This window comes from Nannospalax galili, unplaced genomic scaffold (assembly GCF_000622305.1).
Source record: "Nannospalax galili isolate Female #2095 unplaced genomic scaffold, S.galili_v1.0 scaffold781, whole genome shotgun sequence".
Taxonomy (NCBI): Eukaryota; Metazoa; Chordata; class Mammalia; order Rodentia; family Spalacidae; genus Nannospalax; species Nannospalax galili.
The window spans coordinates 3693293-3716608 of record NW_008346898.1 but is presented as its reverse complement, the minus strand read 5'-3'; the positions used below and the strand labels follow the sequence as shown (position 1 = coordinate 3716608).

At 39.4% G+C, this 23316-nt stretch overlaps 1 protein-coding gene across 1 annotated transcript in view; it reads left to right on the top strand.

Moving 5' to 3' along the window:
• The window catches only part of LOC103742225 (ATP-binding cassette sub-family A member 8-B), a gene marked incomplete in the record, with an annotated part of 59972 nt that overhangs the window by 9901 nt on the left and 26755 nt on the right, over window positions 1-23316 (top strand). Inside the window, 12 exon segments of the mRNA XM_017800647.2 lie at window positions 1319-1377; window positions 2020-2130; window positions 3200-3375; window positions 3822-3941; window positions 4156-4294; window positions 6126-6216; window positions 10080-10219; window positions 10854-10973; window positions 17350-17548; window positions 20120-20286; window positions 21331-21464; window positions 22144-22281. Coding sequence (XP_017656136.2) covers window positions 1319-1377; window positions 2020-2130; window positions 3200-3375; window positions 3822-3941; window positions 4156-4294; window positions 6126-6216; window positions 10080-10219; window positions 10854-10973; window positions 17350-17548; window positions 20120-20286; window positions 21331-21464; window positions 22144-22281 — 1594 coding nt within the window.

Below are 23316 nucleotides of genomic sequence, written 5' to 3'. Positions count from 1 at the left end.
TGCCCATCCTGGCCTTGAACGCTCTCTGTAGCCCAGGCGGGCCTTGAACTTGCAGCGTTTCTGTTTCAACCTCCAAAGTAGCTGGGATCTGGGGCCTGTAACTATGGGTCCGGCTCTTATTATCTCTTGAAAGAAGATGAAAGCATAGGAAGGAAGAAAAAAAGAGAAGGTTAGAGACAGGTGTGTTTTTCAGAGTCACACATGTCTTCAGTGTGACAACAAAATGCATTCTTCCTAATGTGAACTCGGAAGGAAAGTCCTCAAACTCCTGACCAGCCCTTATCCATCCATCAGTGACGTGACACATCACCCTCTGATTTCCCAGCCCACTGAGCTTCTAGGGCCCATTTCAATTTTCATATTAACCTGTTCCATATTTGTTTTTGATGCTTATATGTGTCCTGAAACCTAGGCTACACTTAGCTAAGCAAAGCCATTTCTTCACTTGATGTGTTTCTGTTTTCCTTGCTTCTGTTTCATCTCTTCAGGACCTCAGTATGAGTTCTATGAAATGGCAGTAAAACAGGCTCAAACTAGAAATGGGGGAAAAAAAAAAACATTAGTTTCACCTGATTCCATTTATGAATTCTACTTCCTTGGAAAAAATTCCATGCAGATAAGATAGAATTACAGATCTTTAATGCCTGGGATATGCCAGGTGTATTCCCTTCTGACGTCATCAACGTCTCATCAACATCTTATACTTGTTGAAAACTTGCCATGAGTCAATGTTTTATTTCCCTCCACCACAATCCTAAAGCACTCCAAAATTTCAGGTTAGGGAAACTGAGGTTCACCTGGGGAATCAGAAAGTAAGTGGTGTAGGTGGAATGAGCTTGGGTGGGAGGGCTGTGGAGTCTATGTTCTTGAGATTATGATTCATCAACTCTCTTCCCTTCTCCACCTCTGAACATGCCTCTGGAGACCTTTCATCAAGATAACCACAGTTGGCTCCAGCCCACGCCAGGGGTCCCGTTCCCTCTTGGAAGCTCATCTTATCTCTTGGTCTGGCTTCCTTGATTGGCAGTTCAGAGATGATCTTGTTTTCAGATACTAATGTAAGGTCACACCCTGATCTATGGAATCTGAACATCTGTGGTGGCATCCACACCCAAAGTCTATCATTCCTCAGGAAATGCTAATGGGCTAGGAGGCAGTTTTCTAGAAGATTCTAGAATGTCATACAGCCATGGCCACATAAAAGTCAAGTCCCAGCTATTTCTGTGCCCTGAAGATAAAATCCATCCATTCTGCTAACCAAACTAGAATTGCAAACTGAAGAAAATGGTCACCTTGAAGTAGATTTTCTTTTTTTCAGAATCAGAAATGTTACCAAAGAATACAAAGGCAAGCCTGATAAAATAGAAGCTTTGAAAGGTAAAACATATTAATACACTGATGTTGATTTTTTTTAAACTTTATTTTACTTTTCATGAGCAGTTCATGGTAGTATCTCAAATCTGAAATGATATTTGAGTCACACGACAAACTTTGTTTCTCAATACTTTTTTCTACTTTATAAGAATTAGAATAAATGAATATTGAGAATTTGATGTATTTAAAATCTATACTATGTTAACATAAATATATTTGGGGTCTTGTATCTACAAACTCAGGTTTTTCTTTTGTAACCCAAATGCCTTTGGTACACATAAATGTATAAGCACATAAATAAATAAATAAAATCGAAACATCTCAAAGGAGTTTGGGGCATATAATAATTCAATGCTAGCATCCACTTCTAATTGCCTTGCAGTATCAATGAACCAATGATAACAAGGCATGTTTCAGTCATTTGAAAGAAGAAATTTTATTTTCAAGAATGAATATTTTGAACAATAACTTTAAAAAGCATACCTTATTATATTGAATTTTGAATATATCAGCTGGAATATTTATACTTGGGAAAACAATCATTCAAGCAAATAAAATAATCCATGTGCTCCAAGTAGGATTTTGCTTTTTTAATTGTCTTCCTTCCTTCCTCCCATCTCCTTTCCTTCTGTTTTCTACTCCCAGATTTGACACTGGATATATACGAAGGCCAAATCACGGCAATACTTGGTCACAGTGGAGCCGGAAAATCAACACTGTTAAATATTCTTAGTGGACTGTCTGTTTCTACCAAAGGTCAGAGCTTCTTTTTACAAATTCAATTTAACAAATAAATTACCTACTAATATGAAATCCTTCTGATTATTAAGCGCAAATACCACACCAATGAAAAAAATGAAGACTGATTATAGTGTTAGTCTATGAAAGTATATACTATTTAATTGTGATGTATGTCATGTCATTGTTTTCTTGGAGTTAGTTGCTGTTAGCATTCCAACTTGCATGTGCTGGGTTTTGCTGCAGGACAAGCACTCCCGAAACCTAAATAGAACTGTTTCATCTTGTTGTATGATTCTGTGGGTTGACTGAATAGTTTGCTCTGCTCGGTGCAAACTCCAGTTGGTCTGGGACCCTGGCCTCCCTCACAGGTTTCTGGCTTCTGTTAGGACAGCTATTCCTTCAGACTCACATGGACTTTCCGCTCCTAGGCTAACCTGGCATTCTGCATATGAGAGAGCGAGGATGGATGACAGTGTCAAAACTCTTCTTCAGCCTCAGCTTGAGTCACACTTATTAATATCTCACTGGGCATGTAGCCAAGTCTAAATGTGAGGGGTGTACGCACAGACTGTATCTTCACAGGGAAACTGCAGATGGAAGCTTTTCATTTTCCATGTACCTTATAAGCCAAATGGAAGTTGAGGGGCTAAGGAGGTGGCTCAGTTGGCAGAGTATTCACTGTACAACCTAAGAGCCTAAGATCTTCGATACTCACATTAAAAAATAAGCTAGGCCCAGCAGCACGTATCTGTAATCCCTGGGGAGGCAGAGGTAGACCCCCTGCACTTGCTGGCCACCCAGTCAGGCTGGATCAGTGGCCTTGAGATTCAATGAGAGTTCCTGCATCAAAAACTATGATGAAGAAGAGAGACTGAGGAGGTCACCCAGTGCTGGCCTCTGGCCTCCACACACATGTGTACAGTGCACACATGAACACACACACACATGCATCCACACACAGAAGAATTAAAGTCAAATTAAGTAAACCTTGAAGATAAAGTCATATATCTTAAATTACTTAATGGATAAGTTTTACTTAGGAATATTTTCATTTACTGACCATCCTGATGTGATTTCGTGATAGGCTCTGTCACCATATATAATAATAAACTATCAGAAATGTCTGACCTAGAAAATATCGTCAGCATCACTGGAGTTTGTCCACAATCCAATGTGCACTTTGACTTCCTCACTGTGAGAGAAAACCTCAGGCTTTTTGCTAAAATAAGAGGAATTCCATCACAAGAAGTGAAGAAAGAGGTACAGACATACATTAGAACTAATTTGTTGCTCAAACTGTGATTGTAAAGACCTATTTATGTCAAGATGCATTTCTTCAATTTCTTTGTATAAATCATTGTATAAAGTTGTGGTAGGAAAATATAATTTAAACAATAATATTCATATTAATATATAAATTGCCGAGCATATCCTTAACTTTGAATGCCAAAACTCATTTATTCCTTCAGTAACCATATGAGACAAATGTTATTCTCCCTATTTTACACATGTGAAAACTGAGGTTCAATAAAGCAAGTGACCTGACCAGAATTATGTAGCAGGTCAACATAGAGTGGCATTCAAACCCAGAAAGTTGGACTCCAATGTCTATGCTTTTAACCATCACATTTTATACTCTTGTTCTTAGGAATCAGAAATAAAGAGAGAAATCTTGGTATATGACATGACTGTTATAATTCATTTAGGTACAAAAAGTTTTGCTGGAATTAGAAATGAAAAATATTCAGAATGTCCTTGTTCAAAACTTAAGTGGGGGACAGAAAAGAAAACTAACCTTTGGAATTGCCATTTTAGGAGATTCTCAGGTAAGTCGGATCAGCTTTTTCAGGTGAGTTCAAACTTTTACAGAAACTGAGACTTTCAGTAATAGTTCAAACCTTTTATTTGCAAAGCGCATGCATAATAAGAGCAAAATCTTACCACAGTTATCTTTTAATATAAACAATAGGGATTCTATGTTGTTCTCTGGATGAACTTCACTTTAGGGGAAAACGCTAAATGTCTACCTCCCTCCTTTAGATTTTCCTGTTGGATGAACCCACTGCTGGGCTGGATCCCTTTTCAAGGCACCAAGTGTGGAGCCTCCTGAAGGAGCGCAAAGCAGATCGCGTGGTCCTCTTCAGCACCCAGTTCATGGATGAGGCCGACATCCTGGCTGGTAATGGCTGTCTTCCTTAAGTATCATGATGGGGGGCAGGGATGTTAAGGGATTTGAGAACCGCAGAGCAGTGCTCTGAACAGCTATATTTTTAAATTACTTATCTAGCTGAATCTAGTCGTCTAAACCTCTGGAGATGTGATTTGAGCACAAAGTATTTTACCCCCCATTTTGGTGTATCGTGTGTGTGTGTGTGTGTGTGTGCAGATGTACATCTGTGTGCAGGTCTGTGTGGAGGTCAGAAGACAACCTGAGGTGTTTTCCTCAGGAATCATCCACCTTGTTTTATGAAACAGGATCTCCCCCTGGCCTGGGGCTTGTCAAGCTGATTAAGCTGGCTGGCCAGTAAACCCAGGGACCCACTTGTCTCTACCTTCTCTGTGCTGAGATCACAGCTATAAGCATGTACTGCCACACCTGGGTTCTTGGGACCAAATTCAGGTCTTCATGCTGGCACAACAGACTTTTCACCCACTGAGCTATCTTCTAGCCCCATTTCAGTGTCTCATTCAAATGTATCATTGGGTTACATAGTGTCATGTTCTATCAGGAAACTCTCTGGGAAGTAAATGGAGTCTATATTCTAAGATATTGTTTTACTCAGAATTAAGGTAAGTCAACTTGAAATATTCAAACACTCTTAACGTTTGATCTATTAAGATACATAATATTTATCCACATAATTTAACCTCTCTGATGAGTTGAATGTGAATGATAAGAAATCAGCCTTGCACTATCAACATACCAAACAAGATGTTCTTTCTGGCATAATAGTGGAGTGTCCAGCATATGTACAACCAGAAAATTTTTGATTGGATATAATGCCCACTTCCAGGGGTGGAACACACATCTGGTACTGTAAATACAATGGGAGGAAGATCCTCCCACACCTGCCACCCCTCCAAGGCTCAGGGACTTTTATGGAAGAGGATGGAGGAAAGACTATAAGAGCCAGAGGAAGGGGTGGAGTGTTACCTGGAAGTGTCCACTGAAGAGTATCCCAGCAATCTACAGTCACACCTCATTTATGGAAGAGGATGGAGGAAAGACTATAAGAGCCAGAGGAAGGGGTGGAAGTGTCCACTGAAGAGTATCCCAGCAATCTATAGTCACACCTGCTTTCCACACTCATTAAGGAGTCAAGGGGGGAGTCAGTTACCCCTTCTACCCAATCAGTTGACCTTAGCTGCATGTGGGGGAGGGGCTAAGGCTATATAAGCTGAGAATGTCAGGAGGCACCACTCTCACCATTTTGTGCAGCTATCAGGAAGTCACAGGATCTGTATGTGAGTGTGAACCTTCCAGTACAGCTTTAAATGGGGGACACCCACTCCTCTGTAAATAAACCCCACCCTATGCTCTGTTAAAAAAAAAAGAAAGAAAGAAAGAAAATGATAGATGTTTGGATAGACAGATGAGAGGGATCTGACTGACCGCAAGTGGATGGACTTGCACTGGGGAACTTCTGGGGACACTGACTTGACACAGTGGGCCTTAACACCCAGGACAGAGTATATGCGTTCCAGTGGGGGGTATCAGAGGATGCTGATGGAGATGGGACTATAAAGGTGATTCCAGTTGTTTGAGATATTCTGTATGAAATACAACAAAATTTAATAAAAACAAGCTAAGAAAGAAAAAGAAAGAAAGAAAGAAAGAAACAAACAAACAAACAAACCAGCCTAACAGATTACAGGGCATCTGTTCACTGAGTCCTTATTAAGCCCTGTCTTTGGAAAAAGAGAAGTTCATGAATTAGATCATATAAATAATTACCTGTCTTTTCTCCAAACTTCTTGACAAACTTTCTTCTTTCCTTCTTCCTTTTCAGATAGGAAAGTGTTCCTCTCCAACGGGAAGCTGAAATGTGCGGGCTCTTCCTTGTTTCTGAAGAAGAAATGGGGGATCGGTTATCATTTGAGGTAAAGGACCTAGAAGGACTTGGCATCAATGAGTGTCGATGAGCACTGAACTAGAGGAAGGCGTGATGTTGGAGCCATCACTGCAACCCAGCAAACCCTTTTCTTGGTATCCACAGATTGTTGAAGATGTTTAAACAGTGTGAGTTCATGAGAGGCAGAGGCAGAGAGAGATTAGCATATTAGAGAGGCTAAGAATCTAAACTGGCAGCAACAGTTTAGAGAAATATGTAGAAATGCAAGCACCACACATTGTTTATTAAGGAAGAGGTGTAGTAAGGGAAAAATTTCAACTACTTTGCTTATATTTCATGCTGTCCCTGTTCCTTACCCAGACCGTTAACACAATTCTTTAGTTAAACCCTGTAGCCCTTTTTTCTTTCTCATTCTTCTCTTTTCTAGACTCTTTAGTTTGTTAATATCAATTATTATCTTGATAATAGCATTTTTGAGCTGGTAATGTTGAGTGATTCAGGGAGGTGTTCTTTATTTTAAGATTCTGGAAACTGCTGCTACCTTTATTTGCCACATGTCTTTGTCTGTTTTGTGATGGTGTAAGAGAACACCTGCAGTTGAATAATTCATAAAGAGTAGATTTATGACTTACAGTTCTGGAGCTTGGAAGATTCAGTTGAAGGTCCTTATCTAGCAAAAGTCTTCTTCATGCAACATCTTAGAAGCAGGAAGAACCAGAGACTGCATACAGGGTGCGGGGCAACAAACCGTTTAACAGAAAGCCATTCCCACAATAACTACCCCAGTCCTGCTGTGGTGGTATTGATACCTTCAGGTGGCAGCGTCCTTGTAACCTAAGCACCTCTTGCAGATCCTGCCTCTCAACACTGTGGTATGGGTAGTCAGTCACTGACATGTGAACTTTGAGCATTCTAAACCATAACAATGGGTTCATAAGTGCTAGGGCCAGAAACTGAACCTGATACTTTACACGTCAAATTGATTGTCAAAATCTAAATCTGTCATCATATATAATATTATTATCTTAAGCTGCTTTTTTCCATTTTTGTCGAATTTTAACAAACTTCATACAGTATATACAATATATTTTGATCATATTTAGACCCCTTTTGTTATCTGCACCCCCTTAATACCTCCCACCTGACTCTATGTACTCTGTTATATATATTAAACCTATTACGTCAAATTTGTTCCGCCAAAACTCTGTGGTGTGGGTCCATCCACTGGAACCTGGTTAACTTATCCTGTGTCACACCCTTAAAGAAAACCAACAATCCCTCTCCCAGCAGCAGTCAGTTGCCAATAATTCCTGGCTTCTCACCCAGTTCTCCACTTCTATGCTGGGATGTGTTGCCTGACTTGAGTTTACATGGGACTTGTGCACGCTGTCACAATCTCTGTGAGTTCATATGAGTAACTGCCCAGCTACTTGGAGAACTCTGTTCCCTTGTGATCATCCACCCCCTCTGGCTCTTACAACCTTTCTTCTTTTTCTGCAATGATCCCTGAGCCTTGGGTGGCAGAGGTTTGATATAGGCGTCCTATTCATGGATAAGCACCCTACAGTCTATTCTCTGCACATTGTGGTGGCCAGTGGTGGGTTTCTCTATATTAATTGTGTAGTGTTTTAAATTTATACCATCTATACTTAAGAAAGCAATCATAACTACATCAAGACAACAGTAACAAACTCTCCATGGATCCATGTTGCTCTCTAGTCTGTAAATTAAGCAACCAAGTAATCCTGGGTGGCTCTCCCTATTGTGACATCCATGCCCTGCACCCCCATCTTACTCACCACCTCTAGTTAAAGTGAAAGCTCCATTACTCCAGTGCAAGTCCTACCGTGACCTGCATTTCCCATTGTTTGACTTCATTCCCTTAAGTTGGCTGTTTCCATGAAAACATCTGTACTTGACAAAGTCCCAGTTATTTGAGTAGTTTCTCATTTGTGCTCTGATGATCTTCCAGTTCTGCACAATCTGATGTGTTCTTATTCCTCAAGTACTATGCTTGAATATCTTAGAAACTAAACCCTGAAACTCAGTTTTCTCACTTATAAAGTGATTGCAATAAAGGCTGCAGAATAATAAATGCGATGTTGCCTAGGCAACAACATGACAACATATGATGTTCCCAAAACAAGAAATGCTGGCCAGGATCCCCACCACATCATTAATCTCTTCATGGACTTCGGGACAATAATTTGCATAAGAGCTTTATTTTCTTCTTCTAAACCAGGAGTCAAGTGGGTAAGTGGGGCCCTAATCTAACCCACTTCTTATTTTGTGAAAAACAGATTTTTTATTTTGTTTTGTTTTTTGGACTGGGAAACAGCTTTTCAGCAGACAGATAATTAAAAATATTCACTATTGAGGCATTTGCAGAAAGAGCTTGCCAGCCCCCTTCCTTCCAGGGTGGAAGCTCCTTGGGGAAGGACGCTATGTGCCCCTGTGCAGTTCTCATATCCCCTAGCATACGTTCTTGTAATAAATATTTCTCAATTTCTTTTTAATTTCAGAGGTTTATCAGCATGGAGAAAAAATATGATATTTTTACTTAATTCTCTTGGTGGATTTCAGTATTTCTAGAAATGCCATACATTCTTGTATATATATGTACCTCTTATGAATACTTGCAATCATTTTTGCTTAAGCATTTGGCTAAATAAAATGACAGCTATTTTTAAGGATCTGCTAAATGCGACCACCATTATTATTCCATCTGTAGAGCAACCGAAGTGGTAGAAATCATTGATTTATCTTACTCATAAGGAAACTATTCAGCTATATAATATATTACACTTTTCAAATGTCAAAATCAAGTTCCAAAGTAAGATCACTCCAGATATTTTATCTACTGTGTGCTTTAGAATCTTGATTTTGTTTGCTGACCTACTTTTATATGTGTGTGTGTATATATATATGCATACATATCTTTTTTATTTTTATTTTATGTGTATGAGTATATTGCCTGCATGTAGGTAGTTGCAACCACGCTATACAGTGTCCACAGAGGTCAGAAGAGGAGTCGGAGCCCCTGGGACTGGAGTTACAGACAGTTGTTAGCTGACATGTAGGTGATGAGAATTGAACCCAGGTCCTCTGCAAGAGCGGTCAGTGCTCTTAGCCACTGAGCCACCTCCTCAGTGTTGGCTTACTTTTGTACAACAGGGAAATGACTACGGTGTTTTTTAATGGACAGACTGCTTTTCTCAATGATTTTTTTTTCTTATTCAATATTCTTGGATTAGTCCTGCTAGGGAAACCAAAACTGGAAATTCCATGTTCTGCCATAACCTTCTTTCATAACACTTAATGCTATTGATGATTATTTTACTCATGTTTAAGAATTCACTTTTATCCTCTACTTTAAACAGTTTCATTGAAACAGGATGATGTGGACTTGTCCACACTGTGCTCTCAGTACTTACAATGTTCCCACATACTAAGAACTGAATGGATTTGCACTGGATGAATGAACTGAATAATTGAACTTGTTTGGTACCTGTGACTGCCCAAAGTCCCTGAACCAGTAAAACAGCCCCATCTAGCCAAAGCCAACATCGCCCATCCTCCACAGTTCTTACCTTTGCTGCATCCCTGGTATTTCAAGTCTGTGACTGTTACCCTTTAAGGACCTGATTTTCTGCCAGTCTTCCCTGCCCACCCCTCCTGAGCCACAGGACCAGGAACTCTGAGTACTGACTTTGGCTTTTCCCTCATCACATTTCCGTGGTCCGTTTGTTGTTGCTGTTCTCTCGTTTCATGTTTACGTGACCTATTTCTTCCACTGGATTTTAACAGCCTTTTCTTGTCCCAAAGAAATTGGTCATTAGTTTCATTCTATGATAACTTTTATCATCTGCTATGTCTTCTTTTTAACATCAGTTTGCAGCTGAATGAGATCTGCGTTCGGGAAAATATAACATCACTTGTTAAACAGCACATCCCCGAGGCCAAGTTATCAGCAGAAAGTGAAGGAAAACTTGTCTATATGTTACCCTTAGAAACAACTTATAGATTTCCAGGTAATGTACCTGAACACAATGAAATAAAATATGGGCATAGTATTCGTAACAATAGCTATAACCATCACCATATTACTATATATAGTGTATATTATATTCAGATATTGAAACATGATCAAAAGATAACAAAATAATGGCATTTCATCTATAGTAGGAAACATATTCTAATGGTCGAATTGTAATGTTTGAATGTTTTAAGAAGCTTCTTTTAGTCTTCTTTCATCCTGTAGGGGGAGCACAGCCTCCTCCCGCACATTCTTTCTATTTTGCTGTTTATAACGTAAGTGGTTCCCACCATGTGTGGTAACTGGACTAGTTTCCTTGATGGATGAATCTTAGAGTTGAGAAATCCAAAGTTCCACAGTCAACTAAACTGTAAAAGTAAAACTAAGATACAATTTGAATATAAATAAATAATTGACTCTAAGAAAGGATTTCAGCTCGTAGCACATAATAGAAAATAATGCAATATATGGAATTTTAACAATGATCAATTATGTAATATTACTTTTTAAAAACTTTGCCCCCTTGTCAAGTATGATTTTATGTATTTACACCTCTTGGTTTGAAAAATGTGTCATCAGTTAATTCGTGAGATTTGGCATTTTGACTCATGGCTGTGTGTGTGCTTTAGAACTTTACAAGGATCTGGACAGCTGTCCTGGTCTGGGAATTGAGAACTATGGTGTTTCTATGACAACTTTAAATGAAGTGTTCCTGAAACTCGAAGGAAAATCAACAACTGATGAACCAGGTAATTATAATGCGATATAACTATCACATAAAGGTGCTCACCACATCCAGTGAAGTCTACATCTCAAGAGGACAGAGTTCCAAAGGTCAGATTGCAAATGTGATGTTTCATGATTAAGGCCATTCCTAGACAGCTTGTGTGAATTACCATACAGTCTTTGTCAATAGAGCCTTTTCTGAAAATTATTATTATCATTACCAACGTTGAATTCTTTAGTGTGGTCTGAAAACATAACCTACAATAAGTAGTCACAAAATATGACCCATAATTTTAAACATTTTTTAAATTTTATTGAGAATTACTATTGAAATATGGTTTGGCTTATTTGGTGAATGTTTCTTTTCCAATTAAAAATACTTATACATACATCCTATATGCAATGCATATGAGATTATTTATAGAATTATATACATGTAGAATATGTGCACCTTCATACATGTATAGTATGCACACCTCTATAACTTATATTGCATGAAGAAGTGTACAAATGTAGGTAGAGTTGGATGATAGTATTGTTTAACCTTGTTTGTTTATTTGCCTATATTTTCCATCAAGTACAAGTGAGAAGTATTAAAATGTCCAACTCTAAATCTAGGTGTGTCTAGTTTTAACCTTTGCTCCTCATCAGTAGGTAAACCATGTATTTGGAATCTATGTGATTCAGCACATGCTTATGTAGAATTAGTATGTTTTGTTCATACATTGCTTTCATTGTTGTTATTAAAGGTCCCCTTAATCTTTGATAATGACACTTAACCTGAAGGTCGATTTGTCTATTATCAGTTACAGGTGCCTCTGTTTTAGTGGATGGCGTGCTATTCCACTTTAATACCTCTTGTGTTTTGAAATTAAAGTGCATTTCTTTGAAACAGTATGCAGTTGAATTTTACTTTTTAATACATTTCATAATATATTTATTATAGCTTATGGTGTTCTGTTTATTTTTGATGTGGTAATAGTTAAATCTATCCTCTCAGTTGCATTTTCCTCTCAGTTTCCCTGTTTCTGTTGACCTTCTGATTCTTGCTTGTTGATTATGTGATTTCTATGGTGCCCTTTTAGCTGTAATCCTTTGCATTTTTACTATATATTATGATAGGAATATTTATTTGTTATAATATATACTCCAACATGACTGTAATACTTTACAGAAAATGTAAGCATCTTCAAATAGATATAGTTCTATCCCATTTCCCCTTGTGAGTCTGTTTCCATATGCTTTTTTTTATTTTATGTGTCTGAGTGTTTGCCTGCATGTATGTTAGTGGATCTGTGTCATGCAATGCCCTCAGAGGTCAGAAGAAGGCATCAGAGTCCCCCTGGAACTGGAGTTACAAATGGTTGTTAGCCACCATGTGGGTGCTGGGAATCAAATCTGGGTCCTCTGAAAGAGCAGCCAGTGCTCTTAACCACTGAATCATCTCTCCAGCCCCTCTATTTCTTTTGTATGTATATACACATATATATGCATATATATGTATATATGTTGCACAGTAATTACATATGCTCCATAGTTATTACTATTTTGTGAACTAAATACCCCCACCTGATTCAGATTTGTATAACTGTAGATAGATATCTATATACCTGAAATAATAGATTGTTGATGATGATGGAGAAGGCAGAAACAAACGAAACAGAGGTGAAAAAAAGAGGTTTTAATATGTTTTGTATTTTTCACACATTATGCCTTTATAAAATTTTTTTAAGACAGGGTCTAACTGTGTAGCATAGGCTTGCCTGGAACTCTCTATGTAGACCAAACTGGGTTCAAACTCACAGAGTTCTACCTGCCTCTGCCTCCCGAGTGCTGGTGTTCACTACCATGCCTGGCTTCCTTTATAGGACTTTTGATTTAAACTTTTCTCTAATACAATTTCTGTTTACTCTAAAGGCCTCCACTAGAATTTGTTGTTTGATACATTTGAGTTTTTAAATATGTAGTTAGATTTTCTATTGAACAGAAATTTTTTGAAATATAAGTATAAAATCATAACCCACAGATCCTAACAACTTTAGAAAGTCAAATAATATTTTAATGAAACTATAAATCCCTGTAAACCAATGATTAAGGAAAATTTTAGACATTTGGTATTACTCCACGGATTACAAGTTCTCTGATTAGAATGTCACTGTGCTTTTCTTCTGTGTTAGAACTGGCACAATGCCTGTGTGCCTGTCTTCATGATCACAAGGCTTCTCTTCTGCTCAGGCTATTTTGAATCCAGTTCTGAAGCTCTTTTCTGAGACTGCTTTTTCCATTCTAACATTGCCATGCACTCTGTTTAATAGTTTTGCTTTCTCTATTGAAACTCCCCTCATGTTCACTGATATTACCCGTAACTTCCAGTAGATCTCATCCCATATTTATCATAGATACTTTCATTTATTTTTTATTCTTTTAAATACTTTGTCATTTTTACATGTATGACTGTATCACCTGCACACATGTAAGTGCACCCATGTTGTACAATACCCACGAAGGTCAGAAGAGGGCATTAGGTACCCCTGGAACTGGAGTTATAGAATTATGTTAGCTGCCATGTGGGTGCTGGGAATTGAACTCAGGGCCTCTGCAAGAGCAAGCAGTGCTCTTAACCACTGAGCCATCTCCCCAGTCCCCATAGATATTTTTAAACCCATACATGTTGATTCCAACATGTAAACTACATGACTGATGACCTATGTGGTAACTGGGTGTTTTTCTCTTCTGTATGGGTTCCATTTTCCCACTTCTTCACATACCTTGCAAGTTTTATGGTATCATGGATATTATTGTATAAAACAATAGAGGGACTGGAGAGATGACTCAATAGTTAAGAGCACTGGCTGCCCTTGCAGTGGACCTTGGTTCGGTTCCCAGCACCCACAAGGTGGCTAGCAACCATCTGTAACTCGAGTTCCAGGGGAATCCAATGCCTTCTTCTGACCTCCACAGGTGTTGCATGGCACAGGTGCACTTATACACATGCAGGTAGTGCACTCATACACATAAAATCAACTAAAATTAATTTTAAAATGGTAGACTGAAGAAGGCAATATCAAGAAAAGGGGGTGATTCTCCTTGGTGACACTGCTGCTGTAGATGGCTGAATTGATCTAATTTAATTCTGACAAGTGCCCGTGCTTAGGGGAGCTTTTATGTGATTCTGTTCACTCTAAGATTTTTAATGGTTTGAAGATAAAATCAGACCTTCCTCTTAAGCATGACTTTCAATCGTAGCACTGGCAAAATTGTACAGATCCCTGTGGATGGATATACAGCTCCATACTGCCAAATTCCTGTCCCAACCAAGGGACAGAAGACCCCTTGGTTTCCAGTCTACTACCATACCATTTTTAATTAACTAACTAATTAATTTTTTCCATTATGGCATTAACCCGACTCTCCCTGTGATAGTTAGTCTTGATTGACAGGTGTTGTAGTTTGAATAAAAAAAAAAATCTCCCATAGGCTCATGTATTTGAGTACGTGATTCTCAGTTATTGGTGCTCTTTGGGAAGGTTATAGAGCCTTTAGGAGGTTTAGCCTTGCTAGAGGCAGTATGTCACTGGGGATGGGTTTTGCACTTTAATAGAACCCACTTCCTGTTCTCTTTCTCTGCTTCCTGTATGCTGATGAAAGTGTGCTCAGCCAGGTTTTAGCTCCTGTTAGTGTGTTTTCCCTGCCTGTGGTCTATGCCTTCCCTACTTGATGGACTCAATCCCTCTGAAACTGTAAGCCAAAATAAACCCTTTCTTCCCAAAGTTGACTTTTGTCAGGGAATTCTATCACAGCAGCAGAAATAAGATTTAGAGTCACCACGGAGCAAATCTTTGGGCATGTCTGTGAGGGATGGTCTAAATTACATGAAGTGAGGTGGGAAGAGCCAAGTCAATTATTGTAAGCAGTACCATTCTCTGGGCTGGGGTCCTGGACAGAATTAAAAGGAGAAGGTAAGCTGAGCACCAGCAGCCATTACCCTCTGCTTCCTGACAGTGGATCCTATGTGACCAGCTGCCTCGGGCTCCTTCTGCCTTGACTTCTCCACCATGATGGACTGGAATCTTAAATTCTGAGCCAAAACAAACCCTTCCTTCCCTAAAGGTATTGTGTCACAGCAACAAGGGAAGTAACTGATACACTCCCCTCCAATCCTGCTTTACCTCGGCCATCTCTTACCTTACTGTCCTACCTACATCCAGACTTGAGCATGTCAATGAATCATACCCAGCCAAGATCCATGTTACCTCAGTATATTGTTTTCTATATCACGTCCCAGGCTGAAGAATTACACCAAGGAAGGTTCCACATGCTTTGATGATTCCTTGTGCAAGACTGGGCACCTCCACATGACTATTTTCTCTTCCTGCCCCCAGCTTTTGTTATCCCTATGCACTTAGTGGACCTCAGAGGAAAGAATCAATAGTTATGAACTCATCTTGTGGTGTGGTCACCACATGATTCTCGACAGTCATAGCAGGCAACGTGTGGCTGTTTTGCTTGATCTGGGCTGTTTCTTCCTTATTGGTCCTTTCCTGCCTTGTCCCTAAGACATGGGTTCTAGGGATCTGAATTTAGGTCCTAGCACTTGTGCAGTGAGTGATTTACTAACTAGTCCCTAAGACATGGGTTCTGGGGATCTGAATTTAGGTCCCAACACTGGTGCGGCAAGTGATTTACTAACTAGTCCCTAAGACATGGGTTCTGGGGATCTGAATTTAGGTCCTAACACTTGTACGGTGAGTGATTTCCTAACTAATCCATCTCACTGGTCCTGAACTATTCTAGCATGGTTTTGATCACTATCTTATTAAAGATTTTCATGCTTTTATTTTTAGTGTGTTTTTGGGTCTGTGTTTGTACCTACATTGATCAGTATGCATGTTGAGGCTTGATATCAGACTTATTTTAGCAACATATAGTGAACATCACCATAGGTAGTTAGAGACTGTAGAGAATAAACAAAAGATCGCAAGCTCAAATACTGATTAGATGTTAAATCTCTCCAGTAGAGACCATTAACTACTAGGCTTCTGTTGTATTTACAGTTCACCCCCAGTTTGCAGCATGCCAATTTGTACCCTGTTTTTCCAGATTGAACACATGAGAGAATTGTTTCCTTTGCTGAGTCTTCAGGTACCCCTGGACATTGTGATGACTTTGCACACTTTCCAAACCTCTTTATCTTTTTCTTATTTTGCTTATTATTTTTACTTTTATGTGTATGAGTGTATTGCCTGCATATGTATAAGTGTACCCTTGCTGTGCAATGCCTGTGGAGGTCAGAAGAAGGCACCAGATCCCCTGGAATTGGAGTTACAGATGGTTGTTAGCCGCCATGTGGGTTCTGGGAATCGAACCCAGGTCCTCCGCAAGAGCAGTCAGTGCTCTTAACCACTGAGCCATCTCTCCAGTCCTCAAACCTCTTTATGTCCTTTTTAAAATTCTTTTTTTTTTTTTTAGCCAGGCATAGTGGCATACACCTTTAATCCCAGCACTCGGGAGGCAGAGGCAGGTGGATCATTGTGAGTTCAAGGCCAGCCTGGTCTACATAGTGAGTTCAGGTCAGCTGGGACTACAGGGAGACCCTGTCTCAAAAAGACAAAAAAAAATTCTTTATTTTTTGACATTTTTTCTTTGGGAATTTCATACATTTATGCTTTTTATTGTTTTAGGTTTTTGAGATCTGTGGCACTATTTTTTTCTAATTATATTTTTTATTCTTTGAAAGGTTCCTGCATTATACAATGTATACTGATTATGCCCATCCACTTCTACCTTGCTCTGACTCCCCTTGTATTTCCCATTCTGTCTCCTTTCCAACTCCACATGCTCTTTTATATTGTAATTAATAACCCTGAGTCCGATCAGTGCTACCCACGCACTTGGTGAGTGGTCATCCACCAGGACATGGGCAACATACAAGTGGCCAAGTCCCCAAAGGAAAGTGCTCTCCCTCCTGCAGCAGCCATCAACTGCAATAGCCCCTCCATGGGGGTGGGGGCGTCTCATGATCTCCTCTTCCATCCACACTGGAATTCTGACTGTCTTGATTGTGTGCAAGTCTTGTTCAGGTAACTACAGATGCTATGAGCTGATGTATGCAATAGCCTCGTCAGGTCATATCCAGAAGGCCATTATCATATTTCTATAGCCACATTATGAGAATCGCCTTTCTATTTCTTTCCTTTGGTTCAAGAAATGGCTCTTTTACCTATTTTCCAGCTCGAGGCAGAGCCAGGAAAGCCACAGAATGACCGTGGGAATACAGAAGAGTCTAATTGCCAAACAAATAGTAAAAACAATAGTAAAACAAATCCATGCAGTAATGCAGTAATGTCAGTGATGCATGTCTAAGGTAGAGCTTATAAACTGCTTTTCTGTATTTTGCAGAGACTGACATCTTGGGAGAAGGTCAAGAAGACAGAGTTGAGGACACAGAAAGGCTTATTGAGATGGAACAAATTTTCTCTTCTCTTACGGAGATGAAAAAGACCATCGATGGTGTGGCTCTCTGGGGACAGCAAATCTGTGCAATTGCAAAGGTCCGCTTGTTGAAGTTAAAGCACGAAAGAAAAGCTCTTTTATCTCTGTGAGTATCAGAGTATTCATCTTCTGCAGACAATGCATTATAAAGATTACTAAGGTCTAGAAACAAAAGAAAACAGTAAATAAAATTCCACATATCTACAAGACTGGGTAAGCATAGCAACCAGTTCAGTCCTTGGCCCTATTAATGATCTATTAGGAGACTAACTCATGGAATTTATAATGTTTCAGGGATGATTCTATAGGAAAAGTTGAAGTAAAGCAAATTTCCTTGTGCAATTCTTCTCATTCCAATTCTCCATTATGGGTATGATGCATACATGGCATATGGATTCTCTTTCCCAGGGTCTTAATGCCCCGTGGCTGGTCTACCGTTCCTTCCTTACAAGTCATGATGCTCTCCAGCCTTCTTCAGTGTCAGTAGCTTGCTGTCTGCTCTTACGCTATACATAACACTCTCCATTCCTGCTTCAAGACGCTTATCATCTTCCCTTACCATAATGTTGTCTGTGGTCCCTCAGTCACCAATAAATGGCTTGTCTCCAAGCATTGTATTGCTATAATATTTATTTATGTGTATGTGTGTTAGTCTATGCAGATGTATAACATGTATGTATAGGTGCATGCACCTGTGCACACATGTGGGGGCCAGAAGAAGGTGTTGAGCATCCTCTGTATTACTCTCTACTTATTCCTTTGATGTAGGATGTCTCTCAATCTGAAGCTCACATATTCTTGGCTAGGTTGGAAGCCAGCAAGCCACAGGGACCCTCCTGTCTCCACTGTCCCCTATCTGGAGTTATAGGTGTATTCAGGATGCCTTTTTTGTTATGTGAATGCTAAACTCTGAACTTTTTTATGTGCATGAGTGTATTGCCTGCATGTATATAAGTGTACCCGTGCCATGCAATGCCTATGGAGGTCAGAAGAGGGTGTTAGATCACCTGGAACTGGACTTATGGATGGTTGTTAGCCACCATAGCCACCATGTGGGTGCTGGAATTCAAACCCAAGTCCTCTGCAAAAGCAGCCAGTGCTCTTAACTGTGAAGCCATCTCTCCAGCCCCTAAAATCTGAAATTTAGTCCTCATGACTACACACCATGAGCATTGTGATTTCTTTTTTGTTTGGATTTCTTTTTCTCTGTAACCCCAGCTGGCCTGGAACTTACTATGTAGACCAGGCTTGCCTTGATCTATATCACAGAGACCCACTTGCCTCTGCCTCCAGGGGAGCATTGTATTTTAAATTAAGAACTAAAGAAATAGATAGCCTGCCATGTAATTCAATCTCAGTACATACTAATGCATCTCCCAACTCTCATCAGTGAAGCTCCTTCATACAACAGAGGTTGTGAACACAAAAGGACACACATGGCCAAAGTGCAGGGAATAAGAGCCTGCCAAGTGTGGGTCCTTGGACAGGACTCCTATATTAAAATCCACCCACCCAGGGCTCAGGGACCATTGCAGAAAAGGGGGTTGGGAAGATTATAAGAGCCAAGAGAGGAGGTGCATGACCATATGGAAACAGAGTCTTAAAGGCTCCTAGGACCTACAGCAACGGTGTCATGCACAAGACCCATGTGAACTCAACAGATAAAAGCCCAGCATAGAACTGTGGAAATGAGCAACAAGCCCCAACCCAATCTTAGCCAAAGAACTATTGACAGCTTGCTGGGTGAGGAAGAGCGGATTGATAATTGCTGGGTGAGGAAGAGCAGATCTTCTTAAAGGGAGGGACTCTAAATATGCTGACTAGCCCCCGGTGAATGAACTTGTGCTGAGGGTTATCTGGGAACACTAATTTGACTAGATCGACCTTAACACAAATGACAGAATGCATGAAATCCAGTGGCGGGGGCTAGAGGAGGGTGCCGATAGGGAAGTGGATATAAAGATGATAAAGATGTTCTGTATGAAATGCACAAAAATTCTATAGAAAATTACAAAAAGACTAAACAAAATTTTGATGAGGAAATAAGCATGATTTAAGAAGAAAATCCTTAATATTAAACTGGTAAATCTCTATAAGAAAGCCTAGAGTGAGCACAAAATGAAAGGATGCGTTCATTTCACAAGATTTCAGACAAGATGCCATCACAAATTAAGGATGAAGAAAAGTTCCAAAATAATAAACATGATGGCATAATGGAATTTGTCAACTTTAAACGGTGAATGAAGGAGACTAAAAACTAAAAATTAATTAAAAAATTGAGCCTGGAGACTAAAGAAACTGTATGGAATGGGGGTTATAGAAAGTGAACTGGGCGTGAAGAAAGCTGAATGAAATGAGGGTGAACTGATCAGCAGTAATCACACTGCAAGCAAAGAGATAGGCAGAGTTTGGACATCAAGACCAGGGGTCCATATCCCAGGAGATAAGTGGTATGGGATCCCCAAGAGAAAGAAAAGTGATCAAAGGGTAAATCTACAGTTTATCTTCACCAATTTAGAGGCAGGAAAAGAGACAAAATGCTCCCAAAAAGTGAGGCAAATAATGAGCTATATAATTTTCACAATTCATTGATCTCATCATATAACAATCCATTCAGATGATTGCCAAGGGCTAGAGTATCGTAAGAGTCTCATATTGACAATTTTCTTCTGTTCAGGCTGCTGATCCTGGCAGTTGGATTTTTCCCTCTTCTTCTAGAGTATATCTTGGTGAAGATACATCAGAACAGTTACACTTGGGAGCTTTCCCCTCACTCGTACTTTCTGGCTCCTGGACAGCAACCACAGGACCCTCTCACACAGCTACTGATCATCAATAAAACAGGTAACAACATATTTCAAATTCATGTAATTATCAATATCTCATTTTAAAAGTGTTTAATAGAGACTGAGGGAGGGTTATAAGAGAAGATCAAAGGTTGCAGGGGCTGGAGGAGGAGGCAAGAGTGAAGGAGAATCTACTGAAAGTACCAGAATGTTCAAAAGTACCATAATGGTATCCGGTACTTTGTATGCTAATTTTAACTTTTAAATTAAATTTTGGGGGTTATTTATATGTATGAGTGTTTTTGCCTGCATATATGTGTGCCATGTGCATACAGTGCCCACTGAAGCCAGAAGAAGGTGTCAGATCCGCTGGAACTGGAGTTACAGATGGTGGTTGGCCACCATGTGGGTGCTGAGAACTGAACTTGGGTTCTCTGCAAACACAGCCAGTGCTCTTAACTGCTGAGCCATCTTTTCAGCCCTGTTTTCTTAAATTTAAAAAAAATAAGATAAAATAATATCATGTTATTTATATATACCACATTTAAACATTCATCTGCGAGCGGACATCTCCCCAATAACTGGTTATTCTGAATAATATTTTTATCAGTTGTCATGTATAATTTTTACATAGATATATTTTTATTTCCTTGGTTGTCTATCTTTTGGGATTGTTAGAACATATGATACATATGTTTAACTTCTTAAGCATCTGCTAATCTGTTTTCAAAGTGAGTGTACCACTTTATTTACGTACTAGTCATTTATGAGGGTTGCAATTCCTGCACATCTTAGATGATGCTCATTATTTCCTGTCTTCTTTTTGCAGCTCTCACAGCTGTCACATGGCATGGTGTGTGTGTATGTGTGTGAATACACGCGTGTACATGTATATGTGGAGGCCAGAGGCCAGTGTTGGATATCTCCCTCCATCATTCTCCACCTTGTTTTTTGAGACAGGGTCTCTCACTGAACCTAGAGCTCCCCAGTGAGCTCCAGGAATCTGTCTCTGTTTCCCCAACACTGGGATTATAAGCGTTTGCCACTTCATTCGTCTTTTTATGTGAGCCCTAGAGGTCTGATATGTTATGTCACATCTTAGGGGCAAGCATTGAGGACTTTATCCATTCTGTGGAGCACCAGAACATAGCTTTGGAAGTAGATGCATCTGGAGCCAGGGATGGCGTAGATAACCCATCCTACAATGGAGCCATCACAGTGTCTGGTAGTAGGAAGGTATGTTCTAGATCTAGAACTGTGAGCTACAATGTCTACAGTCCAGAAGTTCCACAAAAGCGTGTAAAGACCAAATACCCAACTCTCCAGTTTAAGAAACAAAAAAATGCAAATATTATTTCATTTATTGCTTAGTGTATTTTATCCATTGGTGTAATAAATAATTCATATATATATTATGTGTGTTAGCAAAATACATACTATATACAATTTCATATATTTAAAGATACAGTTAAGTCCAAAGAACTCATATTTCTTCTCAAGGACTTTTACAACTTATATATTCTAGAACATCTGTTTTGTTCTTATATAATAAACACTTCGAAACCTGGTGGTGCTAGCCTTAAGCAAGACATCTGGTAAACTTGATACGTGGTTTTGTTTTACTCTAAACATGCTTTGTTTACCTGTGCGTTTGCCTTTATTCGCACAGCATTTTACTTACAGTGTTTGGGGAGTTGTCTTATTTTATTTGAAACTATTTTAAAAGCAGGACTTGGGGCTGGGAGTGTAGCTTAGTGGTAAATGCTTGTCTTGCATAGAGGAGGTCCCAAGTTCATGTCCGAGTACCACAAATCAAACAACAACGAAAAGTGAAAACTCTTAAAATGTTGAATTTTGACTCTAGAAAAAAAATGAAAACTTTTGAAAATTCAGGAAAACTTTTGTTATATTTTAGAATTACAGCTTTTCATTTGCTTGCAATGCGAAGAGACTGAATTGCTTCCCAGTTCTTCTGGATATCGTTAGTAACGGGCTACTTCGGATGGTGAAACCATCAGCACGTATTCAGACTGACAGAAGCACATATTTGGAGGTAAGTTCGAGTCCCATGGACCGTCCTCCGAAATCATCTTTCCAAATGCCAGCGTCATAGTCTTCCTGACTCAACCCAACCATTGTATAACTGACGTTTGGGTTCACGCTTGCCCTGTGGGTCCAGAAATCAATGCACTTTTCAGGGCTTTGGGTTTTGTTTTCTTCTTTTTTTAATTTTTAATGAAAAGCAAAATATTGTTCAAAAGAATATGAAGAAAACAAAAGTGACATTGTGCCTCACTGTGACTAGCAGAACGTGATGAACAAACGGGAGGGAAGGAGGGAGGAAGAGGCGTTTTACTTTTACAAATACTACAACAGAAAAAGAATCAAGACAAAGTTCAGACTAGAATTCCAGACTGTCCACATTAGAATTACTCCAGGTTCTAGTCAAAAACATGAAGTTGGGGTTGGGGAGGAACTGACTGGGGTCTAGATTGGATGAAGAACTGTTATATAAGATGTACAGAAGCTCAATAAAAATATTTTTTTAATTAATTCCTTTGGCCCACCTTAGACCTACCAAGCCAGCTTTTCTAAATACGGAGGAAAAAAAAAATCCTATTTCTCTGCCTGGTGGATGTGGCACATTGTATTCCCAGTGTTGAGGAGACAGCGACAGGGGCTCTCCAGAGCAAACGGGCCAGCTAAACTAGCTGGGTTCGAATGACCCATTCCAATTGCTCAGGCCTTTGTTTATAAATAAGATTTTTTGCATGTTTTTATGTGTGTGGTATATGTCATGTGCATATGCATGTTTGTGTGCATGTGTGTGAAGGTCAGAGGTTGATGTCAGATGTCTCCTTCAGTCTCTCTCCACCTTATATCTGACATCAACCTCCGACCTTCACACACACACATGCAAAAACCTGCATATTGATGTAGGGAACATTGCATTTTTAAAGACAGTTCTATAAATACCTATATCTAGGGACTGACCCACAGTATAATAGTTACTTAATAACTTGTCTGTCAAATACATAAATGAATGTTATGGATTACTATTGTCTGTATTTCATTTGGCTCTTATGTT